Source organism: Patagioenas fasciata, chromosome 2 (genome assembly GCF_037038585.1).
Source record: "Patagioenas fasciata isolate bPatFas1 chromosome 2, bPatFas1.hap1, whole genome shotgun sequence".
NCBI classification, from domain to species: Eukaryota; Metazoa; Chordata; class Aves; order Columbiformes; family Columbidae; genus Patagioenas; species Patagioenas fasciata.
This window is the reverse complement of record NC_092521.1, coordinates 138,892,028-138,904,041: the sequence shown is the minus strand read 5'-3', so window position 1 is coordinate 138,904,041 and position 12,014 is coordinate 138,892,028. Positions and strand designations below refer to the sequence as shown.

The 12,014-nt window shown below is 37.8% G+C and overlaps 1 protein-coding gene across 8 annotated transcripts in view; it reads right to left on the bottom strand.

Moving 5' to 3' along the window:
* DGKB (diacylglycerol kinase beta) overlaps nucleotides 1-12,014 on the bottom strand; it is a 349,951-nt gene that overhangs the window by 311,832 nt on the left and 26,105 nt on the right. For all 8 annotated transcript variants that reach the window (XM_071805088.1, XM_071805087.1, XM_071805090.1 and 5 more), the window contains exon 2: nucleotides 4,300-4,560. In XM_071805088.1, coding sequence (XP_071661189.1) covers nucleotides 4,300-4,369 — 70 coding nt within the window. In that variant the 5' untranslated portion in view covers nucleotides 4,370-4,560. The remainder of the gene's footprint in view (nucleotides 1-4,299; nucleotides 4,561-12,014) is intronic.

Below are 12,014 nucleotides of genomic sequence, written 5' to 3'. Positions count from 1 at the left end.
AAGGGATTCAGCCTGAGAAGGAAACTATGAGGGTTTTGTCTGACCATCAAGCAAATATGCAAAACACCAGCAAATGCATTTTAAAAAGAATATTTTCTGGGTGGACAGACACACGAAATGCAGAACATCAACTCCTCTCCTGAAAATAAATGAGGAAGCTTTCTTAACCAAATTTACTTAGGCTCCAAAGAGAAGGAGAAACTGAAATATATCCTGTGCTTAAAGCTTCCTACTGGGTAGCACAAAGCAACACAGCACACCTTCTCTTTGGGCTCACCTCCTAAAGGTATCTGTTTGTTGCATAATTCTTGTGTATTTGAGCATGGCAATATGATATAGACATATAAGCGTGAACTCTGAGTCAAGTACACTGCTTCCCTAAAAGTTTAAGACTTTGTTTTCTTTCAATTAAGTCTTTACCATTCTGTATAATTACTTTTTATTTGCACACCAAAATCTGTGTACACTAATACATTAGAAAAACACTCTTTCTGTAGGTCTTACTGTTTGAAGTGCTTTACTACTTTCTTTCAGGCTTATGCACAGCTTGTTATCAAATACCTTCATAAATTGATTCAAAATTAAAAATAAATCAATGTATGTTTGCATACTGAGCTTAAAAGAACAGTTCTTTTCACATTTCAGCTTATTGTTGCATTGGGTTTGCATCGTAACGTTTTGGTAGCAAGTGGCCTACAGGGGTGGCTTCTGTGAGAAGATGCCGTAAGTTTCCCCCATGTCTGACAGAGCCAATGCCAGTTGGCTCCAAGACAGACCCGCTGCTGACAAAGGCTGAGCCCAACAGTGATGGTGGTAGCACCTCTAGGATAACACGGTTAAGAAGAGGGGGGGGGGAAACGGCTGCACTGCAACAGCCAAGAGTGGAGAGCAAGAATATGTGAGAGAAACAGCTCTAAAGACTCCATGGTCAGCAAAAGAGAGCAGATGCTCCAGGTGCCAGAGAGGAGATTCCCATGCAGCCTGTAGTGCAGGCCATGGTGAGGCCGGCTGAGCTGTTCCCCTGCAGCCATGGAGGTCCATGGTGGAGTAGAGATCCACCTGCAGCCTGGGGAGGACCCCATGCTGGAGCAGGTGGATGCACCTGAAGAAGGCTGTGACCCCACAGGCAGCCCACGCTGGAGCAGGCTACTGGCAGAACCTGTGATCCCACAGGGGACCCAGGCTGGAACAGTCTGTTCCTGAAGGACTATACCCTGTGGGAAAGACCCACACTGGAGCAGTTCATGGAGGACTGTCGCTTGTGGGTGGTACCCCACGCTGGAGCAGTGGAAGAAAGTAAAAAGTGACAGAGTAGATTGATGGGCAGCTGGCATCCAGCCAAGGTCAAGTTAGCATAATTCTACAGAAGTAATTGTGATTCCAGTGAGCTCATTAAGTAGATGTGACTATCAGCCATTAAGAGTATGATCCAAAGTCACTGACATCCAAGGTAGACAGGTTTTTGGGAGACTATGCTTTTTGTTCCAGTACTCATTTTATGCCAGATTCAAAATAAAATAGGTATTATAAATACTATACTCTGTATGTTTAAGAAAATGTATCTCTTAAAAATTTCCATAGTCAAAATAACGTAATTTAGGCAAGATTTATGAAGTCTATACACCAAACTGAATGAAAGGCAGAGCAAACAGCCCCACACATGAGCAGGTGAGTGAAAACCAAATCACCTTGCTATAAACTCCCTGCCGTATTCCAGAATCCTTCAGTGAAACCCACTCCTCAGCACAAGGCAAGGCTGGGGGCTCATCACCAACACTTGTTGGTGGGCAACTGCCACAAAGTCAAACCTCCTTACAGTGTTGTCTTCTGACACCCAGATCATCACTCCTTCCTGCAGGAGCCCCACTAGTACCTCAAGTCACATGCTGGAGAGAAGTGTGCAATGCCTGTTTTTTTTTCTTTTTTTAAATAAATCAAATGCTACCAAGCCAGCCAAACTCTGCTAGAAATTCTACTAGAAATTTGGTGAATTTTCAGTTCACTACCTTGCCATGTTGAATAAAAATAATGAAATACCAAAGCAATTATATATTGAAACTTCATAAAATTCCACATAATTTAATTACTATATAGCAATGGATAAACGCATCTACTGTCACAACATTTCATATCTCTACATGTTAGATAAAAATCTATCAAATACAAAAATGTTGGCTCCAAGTAAATTTTTTTTTAATTGCATTTTAAAGTCTTAAATCACACAATCGAAAGACACTGCTATTGAGTCATTTAGCAAAATTAAATTTGGTAGCTCAGAAATTCAAAATAAGACCTATATCTATGTTATATTCCCTTGGTATTATATGTTAAAGTCTGTATACCAGTAACAATTTTTTTTTCTAATTGCATCAGAAATTGTACTATTTAGACAAAGACATCACATTTCACATTTTTGAACAACTAACATCCTTCTATTCCAGTAAAGCAGAGTAAGCTTGAAAGATACCATGTCTTTAGTTTATGTACACACACAAATCTGAACACAAACCAATACAACCGATTTCACCCAATACTTTATCCTGACACCAACAGTTCTATTAAAGCAATGGCTCTGAACTACGGTGCATGCAAGAAGTGCTGGAGGAGTAAAGGGAAGCAGAAAGAAAAGGAATATATTAAATGCCTTTTTTCCCATAATGAAGATAACAAATATTTTGGTAAATGCCGCACTGAAGGCTTAAATTGACAGAATCCATAGAAAAAAACCCACATAACTGCTCGGTCTCTCTCTCTGTTAGAAGTCTTCAAATTCTGGTATTGAAAAAAGGAATGAAGAATCATTTTTAAATATTTTCCCAGGAAGAAGTAAATGTTTTCAGACATAAATATTTTCTTTAAACTGCTACGCTATGTTTAGTATCCATTTGGTGACATAATTCGAAAGAAACAAGCTTGTTCACACCAAACATGAAAAACAAAATTTTGTTTGCAATGCTCTTTCTAAGCTCTGTGTAACTGCACCTTGATTCCCTTTATTTAATGTTTCTGTGTGTTACATACAAATAAAAGAACTACTAAAAAGCATGGATATTTTTATTTCTCAGACTCCTACCAGATCTTTAATGTCTTCTTTTATGGATTAAATACCAGGTGGGTACCAATGTCTTATATTCCACTATGAAACAAAATAGCTCCTTGCTTGGTAAAATCATTAAGGATTTAAAGCAGTATATAGAGCAAGTTTCCTTCATTCCTATAGCTAATCCTTTGAAACAAGAAGGTGTCATGGGGAGGAAACATACTTTGCTAATAATTAGGATCCTTTATAGCGCAATTGTAGAGAACTGTAACTAGACCTATTCCAGAAAGCATCATGTGAATATTTCTGGCCAATTTTTTTTTTGTTCAATGACATAGCATTATATAAAGTATCATTCATTATTTCACGTGATATCATGAAGATATTAAGAAACTCAATCATATTCCAGTGGAATGTACAATTAAAGTTAACTCTAATAATCATTTTATGATTATTCCATTAGATGACTACACTGAAATACAATTAAGTATATGCTGTGATGTCATGGGCACAAAAAACACAATCACCACTCTTCATTTTATCTTATATGCAAATGTTTCCTCTAGTAATAAATGAGCAACAGTAATACGTCATGAGATTTTCTCCATTTTAAAAAATACAAATTTAGTTTACTTATTACATAGGAAAACATCCTAAATGTTCTTCATCTTTTCCAGCTCAGTTCTTACCAGGCTTCATAAACTGTCTCTTAAATCTAACTTCTCATGTTCCATATCTGTTCTCTAAGCACATAACTCTGAGCCACTTAAATTAACTAAAAAAAAAAAAAAAGGATCTTCAGCTCAGTAGGATTTTTGTTTCCTGCTCTTTCACAGGACAACTCCTCCTTCACATTGCTTATAATAGTAGAAACATCTTGAGATGTGTTTCTGCTGGAATCTCCATGTTTCCTCCATGACTGAGGAAGTCTTCTTTTTAACTAAAAACCCCATTCCAGCGGCCTACAAATTCTTACGGTGAATTTAAAGCAGCAAGGCCATAAAAATATACTCTCCAAATACCCATAGTCACACTACGTGGTACTATACTGGGTAACAATAAAAATAAAAGAACTTACAGACACTAACAGATTTTTCTTCCCTTCCAGAGAATTTATCTTTTGGATTAAAAAAATAAGCATAAACCATAATTTAACCTCTTATTTGACAATTAATAGTATCAATAACAATCATATTACATTCTGCATTCAAAGTATTCTTAATAATCCATAAAAATCACATATTTAAAAATTTACTCACATTCTGCATATTTCTGAAGCTGAGAAAACTCTCCCGGACTAAGGTTAACCCACTTCTCTTGGCTCGTCATCCTGGCAGCAAGGGTCCTTGTTAAATATCAGAAAAACATTCCCTTCGACCCAAGTGACACAATCTCCCTAAGGATTCTTATCTTCAGTTCACAGTGCTTGGAGACTGGAGGGATGGCATCAGTCAGTGTGGATGAAGTTTTTGATGCTATGAACTGTTCCCAAGATGTTGGTTCAGTGGCGAGTTACAGCCCTGTTAAAAGAAGATCAAACATTGGAAGCATAAATATCCATTTTATTACTGAAATAAATGTAACTTCTAAATATTTTCTTATACACAGTTTTGCTCAAAATCTTTCCATAAAATATTTGTCCATAAAGAGTTTTATATGTATTTCCAGACTTGATCCTTCCAAATGCTCATATGCAGCACTGATAATAAAAAAAATATCAACTGTTTACAATCAAATTCTACCTGGACACCTTGTGTGGGATTCTTCTGTTTTAGTAAAAACCACTGCAATACTAGATACTATCTATTAGTAAACTTAGTTCCCTATGATTTTAAAACGGGATCCAAGTAATTGGGTTTGTACCCAGTTACATCATTGCACAGTGCTGTGTGGCCTTGTCAGAAATGCTCTGAAGCTTCTAACTCCCCTTGCCAAAAACAAAATAGATTCTACAGTTTGGTGAGAAATTCACACACAAGCTATATAAATATTAACTATTCTAACAAAATAGTAGGGGTTTGATTTTAAAAATGTCACAGCATTGCTGAAGTCACTACTGAAAATCAAACATAACTGTTGGCACCACTGCAAATCAGTTCAGGAAAAAAACAAAAAAAAGAACAAACTGTGGGTGCCATCTCATTCCAATTTTATGCAGTTTTTACCTCATTAGGACAGATCCTACAAAGGCAATGCATTACCAGCACCACTCCTTGCACAACAGGTAGGGCATTTTTTGTCTAATTTTAGCCATCTGGAAGTCAAGTAGCTCAGCTGAGATTGTCACCTGGGGCTCTCTCTTTAATCAGCACAAAGAGACAGGTGGCCTAGACAACAATTAATCCCTCCAGTTTAAACATAATCTTAAAATATTATGAATTGCCTTCTTGCGGTATTTATCTTTCGCTGGTGATTACAGAGGTTGCCTAGATGACAAGTTTAGACTAGAAAGCTAATTTTAGACCACAACTGGAATCTCTTTATATGCCTAGCAATGTATCATTTACAAGGGTCAAATTACAGAAAGAGCAAAGGAAAAGTTCAGGAGAGAAGAGACTGACACAGTAATGGAAAGAGTGCTATGGAGGAAGACGTTGGCAGCAGGGAGAGCAGAGAAAATGGATTGAGATGTCATGAAGCGGAATTAAAAAAAAAAAAAAAAAAAAAAAGAAACGGAGTAGCTAGGAACAGAAGCATATGAAAAAGATACAGTAGTCCCAGAGCAATGGTGCTCAGGCCCTTCTCAGTGAATGACTGAAGCATATGGACCCATATTATGAGCAAGTAAGGCTATCTAAATGCAACAACAGATTACTTGGCATCTGCCTTGTTTTTTCAAAAAAATTTGAACTGAAATTCCTACGCTCTTTATCTTCTCAAGTCAGAATAAAACCGCAATAAGGTGGAAGAGGCAAGATCCAGAATGCTGAGTGAACAAATAACAAAAACTAATGGTAACATGGAGACTGGGATGGAAAATGCAAGATCAATGTGGATAATGTTGGCCAAGTGCAAGGCACATCATCCCTCAAACATCAGTGAATCAATGTCATCGTCAGAGCTTCAAAACTTCAAAAGCTAGAAGTGATATTCAGTAAGAAAAGCTATAATTCTGTCTTGAGAATCTCAGTCCTCTTATTTATGACAAGAGAAAATAACTATGGTCAGTTGGGACACTTCAATCAAATTAGAGATGTTTCATTTCTGGCATTTGATTAGATTGTATTGAAGACAGTTTTATTTCCTCAAAGACATATATTTTTTTCCTCATATGCTTGACAGCTGATTAGGTTTTATTGAAAATGTTTTTTTATTTACATAACCGATTTAATACAACCAAAATTTTCTACCACCATTTCACCCAGTATTACTTTTTTTTAAATCTTAACTACATTAGCTTCATTAGCTGCAAAAGCTAACATTGCTGAATGCTGTGCAGTTAGAGATGATCTCAATTATTCAATATGAATATTTGTGATAAGCATCTTACCATTAGAATTGCTATCTCTAGCAAGGTCATAACTACTGTGCACTCTAAACTCAATCTATTCACATGCAATACTTTCAGCTGGCCACCATCTATAGGATTTGATGTACACACAGTATATGAGCAGTGAAAACTGATGTTTTCTCATTGATTTGCCATTCTCCAGCTACAGACCTAAATCACCGCCTCTGATATCCTTTCCTCTTTACCAGACACCCAGGCTCTGCTAGCTGCAGACAGTGATGCAAGAAAAAGTACATAACCTGAATGAAAGCAATGGAAAAGTTTAGTATGGGCATGACTGCCCACAGGAAAGAAGATGTAGTCTGTGTGTAAGTCAGCAGAGTTATCATGAAAGATACAACAGAGTTTAAGCCTACGTTATCTTGGAAAACTCTCCAAATGCAAATTCCTTTCTTTGAAAGCAAAGACTGGTGGGGCTGTAGTGGAACTAGTTTGCCAAGTTTAATTCAGGCACAGTAACAGGGAGGCAGGCACTCCCCTGACGATGCCCAGCTGGTGTCTGAACTGCAGCCAGGTCCTGCACACCATCTCAGTGCGTGTGATGTGGGAATATGCAGAAACAACAGTGAAAATCTCAGCAAAAAGGGAACTTACAGAGATTCCTTTTTCTAGTTTCCTATTAAGTTCTCCTGCAGCGGAGCCCTAAATAAAGAATAGGTCACTGCTCCCTGCATCCTTTAGTTTTCATAGTTAAACCTTTAGCAGTGGTATTTCCCCATTTTATCTGGATAGTAATGTAGCTTAAAAAAAATAAATAAATAAAAAAATCAAGCACATTACAGAGATGCTGAGGACAAAAGCCACCAAAGCATATTTGTGTTATATGATGTGTGCCATTTGTTAAGGTAAACATTTCAAGATCACCTGTATCTTATAAACATATCTTCCTTTGTGTAGAAGAAAATATTAATTTACATTATCTTTTTCAGTAGCATTTAATTTAAATCATAGAATAATTTTGGTTGGAAAAGCCCTTCAAGATCATCGAGTCCAACTGTTACCCTAACACGGCCAAGGCCACCTCTGAACCACGTCCCTAAGTGCCCCATCTTTTAAACACCTCCAGTGATGGTGACTCTACCACTTCCCTGGGCAGCCTGTTCCAATGCCTGACAACTCTTTCCATGAAGAATTTTTTTCTAATATCCAATCTAAACCTTCCCTGGTGCAACTTGAGGCCATTTCCTCATGTTCTATCACTTCTTACTTGGGAGAAGAGACCAACACGTTCCATGCTATAACCTCCTTTCAGGTAGTTGTAGACAGTGATAAGGTCTCCCCTTAGCCTTCTCTTCTTCAGGTCAAACAGCCCCAGTTCTCTCAGCTGTTCCTCATCAGACTTGTGCTCCAGACCCCTCACCAGCTTCACTGCTCTTCTTTGGACACACTCCAGCACCTCAATGTCTTTCTTGTACTGAGGGGCCCAAAACTGAACACACTATTCAAGTGCAGGAGGACAATCACTTGCCTACTCCTGCTGGCCACACTATTTCTGTTACAAGCCAGGACGTTACTTGCCTTTTGGGGCACCTGGGCATGCTGTTGGCTCAAATGCATTCATTTGCAATTTATTTTAGTGCTCTTTCTCTATATACTTCAGGAAAGTCATGCAGTGAGAAACCTATACATAAGTACATGAAGAGAAAAGCAGTAACAGGGACAACACTATCGCGGGGGGGGGGGGGAGGGGGGGTGGTAAAAAGATACAATCTTGAACTAAAACAATAATCAAATGTGCTTGCTAGCAAGCAAAATAACTATCAGCAGCACTAAACAGACAACGATTTTACCCCTCCATTCAGATGTTAGTTACTTTGAAGGACACACTACAGTATATAGTTAAAACACATAGGATGTGAGGTAGGAACTCTTCCTCCAGTCCTCTAAGAGTCTGACCTATTGCAGGAAACTCAGATCTGCGCACATATTTTGTTGCTTAGGCAAGATTCATGGTCCTCTCAATGAGTCACAAAGCAGGCTTCACAAGTGAGAAACACTACAATAATAAGCCATTTTATCACAAAAATAATTAGAAAAAAAAAAATCTTAATTCTTCCTCCTCTATCCACTAACTATAACAAGCCTTATAATGCCAGTCTCCGCTTTATAATATGTTTTTCTTTCTGGATTTGAGAGTTTATTAAGTTTTCTGTCAGGATTCCTACCAGGCCACATATCCAAACTAGGAAGCAAAACTTTGTTAAAAGCTCTGCAAATCAAATTACTCAGCATTCAGTCAACAACGTTAACAAACTTAGATTTCCAGGAATTTCACATGCCACTGAAATCCTCAGTTGCTCTGCATAAACCAGACTGAGGAGCAGAGAAAGGAATATACAATGAAGGAAAAAAGCAAATATAAAGGCATATCCTCTACAGGCCAACCTCAACATTCAAATCATCTCATTACACCTCATAAAGCCCTCACTGCAAGAAAAGAGAAGGTTTTGGAAAGTAGGGGGATTGAAATACATTCAGTCCTCCAAACAATACTGGGTTCAGCTTCAAACTTCAATTCCAGAGGAGGACTGTGGAAACACATCCAGATTCTTAACCAAGCCAGCTCCCTCTGCTTCCTCCTGAAAGACAGGAGGGCTGCTTCTGGGGTCCATCCTCACCATCACGACTGAAAGCATGATGCTCTTCTTCACACGTGCCTTCTGTTCACCACAACAGGGAAAACTCATCGCAGAATCATAGAATGGCTAGAGTTGGAAAGGACCTCTGGAGATTATCTAGTCCAACCCACATGCTAAAGCAGGTTCACCTAGAGTAGATCGCACAGGAATGCATCCAGCTGGGTTTTTAATGTCTTCAGAGAAGGAAACTTCACAGCCTCTCCGGGTTCCATTGCTCTGGCACCCTCAAAGCAGTTTTTCCTCATATTCAGATGGAACCTCCTGTGCTTCAGTCTGTGTCCATTGCCTCTCATCCTATCGTTCAGCACCACTTAAAGGAGTCTGGTCTCATCCTCTTGACACCCACCCTTGAGATATTTATAAACACTGATGAGATCCCCTCTCAGCCTTCTCCAGGCTGAGCAGACCCAGCTCTCTCAGTCTCTCCTCATAAGAAAGGTACTCTAAGCCCCTGATCACCTTCATAGCCTGCCGCAGGACTCCCTCCAGTAATTACTCATCCTTCTTAAACTGAGGAGCCCAGAACTGGATGCAGTACCAGCTTTTGGAATTACTCAACCATTTTCTGCTTTCTACCAGCCCTTTCATAATATGCATCTCACAATTTCACCATTAATTACCACTTGCTCCATAAACATGCCAGAGGGTAAGGCTGATGGCAAGATGGGGTGCAGGTGACAAAAACATCGTAACTAAGCATCTTCCATGCTATACAAGACTGAGACCTTCAAGTCCTTTTCTCTCATTTCCCTGGTTTAGTATGCTTAATGGAAAAAAAAAAAAAAAGAGAGAGAAAGAATGACTATAAACCCTAAGGAAAAAAGTTTCCTTCCAGGGAAACTACAGTTCTCCACAATATGAGTGATTAGTAATTTTTGCCTGAATAGTAGGAATAAATAACACAGAATATTTTATACCTTAATTGCTATGGAGGCTGAAGCAATTATGCTTTTCAGAAGCTTTTCTGTACAGAGTGTACTTGGTATTTCCTTCAGTTGAATCCTACACCTTCACCACAGTCAGCTGGATCCTGTGATTTCAGTGTAGGTGACATGGATTTTCCAAAGGAGAATTTTTACATCAATACATCCTGACACATACACACGAGTTTTTTCACTGAAACCAGTTCAGAAAGCAAGTACGTTCTTTTTACTGACAAGACCAAAGCATCTTTCCTCTGAAAAACTTGGTGTCATTTGTGGGTTTAGCAAACAATGAAAAAGTGAACATTTCATCAACCCCTGTAAGAGACCAACTTATCCTTCATGTGTAAAATATATTATTTTGTTATCATATTTTAAAATCTATGTAACATTAATATGTAAGAGATTATGATGCACTATTTATTCTCTCTTCATTAAGCTGTTAAGATCAAAATACATAATATTTCCTGGGCACTGGAGGACCACACTTGCTATTGAACCCACAGGATATTCTCTCCACTAAGGTTGCTATTGTCAAAACAGCTGAACCTCAAAAAAAATAGTCTAACAATCTCTGATTTCTTGGAAATGCAGGCATTATCTACAGATATACAAGACAATTTGTGTAGGTATTCTGGCATTCCAACTTCTTCACTCTCAAATACAGAAATATTAGAATTGCTGTTGGATTAACAGCGTGGGTGGAAAAAAAAAAGAACCCCCACAACAAAACAGCTTTTCCCTACATAAATTCCATGTCTTACGTAACAACATCCTCTTGTTTTTCGCATTATTTAGCATAAATGAAGTCATTTTAGTAGTACTTTTTCAATTTAGCAAAGGATGCTTACTGATGTAAATTAACATAACCCTGAAATACAAACTTTAAACACTGATACACTGAAATCAGTGAAAATTTGCTTACGAAGCTGAAAATCAGTCACTCCTTTAAAGGAGTGACTTCAACACAATTCAAATGCATGCATGTTTTCATTATTTCTTTATCCTCAGGTGTACTAGTCTGGGGCATGTAAAAACACCTATTTAAATTTTAATACAAAGATATGGACTGCATTCCTCCGGGAAGCAATTATTCAAATTCACTTCCTCAAAATATTTACATGGAATATATCAGTAAACACTGGGAATACATGCAGCATAAAAACCTTTGTGATAGGATAAGCAGAAGAATTGAATCTTTGAGAGAACATCTCACCAATACTACAGTTTATGATAGTGAGAAATGATAGCAACAAAACCAGAGCACCGATAATAACTGATCAGAATGGAAGACAGCAACTTCACCAAATGCATTTACTTACATTTAAAACACAGGCATAATTTTTTAATTCTATTTTTTACTTTGCTCTACATGTACCTTAACTTCATCACATGACTACTTTAAAAGCAACTTCAGAGAGACCTTAAATTTTTCCAGCTCCTAGGCTAGCTATTTCCAAGCTACTACACTAATTACCTAACAAGTCAGAAGAACTACATTCAAAATTCTCAGTGTTTTCTTCACTAAAAGAAATATCAAAGTAAAAGAAACCTAAGGAGAACCTGGGACAAGGAAATGCCAGAATATATATGTGCTGATGCATCATAGGTTTATAAAGGCTTTCTTCTTGCTTTAAATAATATAACTGAATAAACTAAACCGACACCTTTTAAGACTGGAATTTATTTTACGGTTATGAGAGAAACAGTACATAATTTAAAAAATCTTCTCTAAGTGAGAATCATGGAGCTGCTCCCAACATTAAAAGCTTTTCAAAAACAATTTTATGAAAACAGATTTTTAAAAGTGAAAGCTTAAAAAGGATATTGGAGGAGTTAGTCATCCTTCTTATCATTTTACATGAATGACTAAACTAGCAAACTCATCAACAGGGCCATTA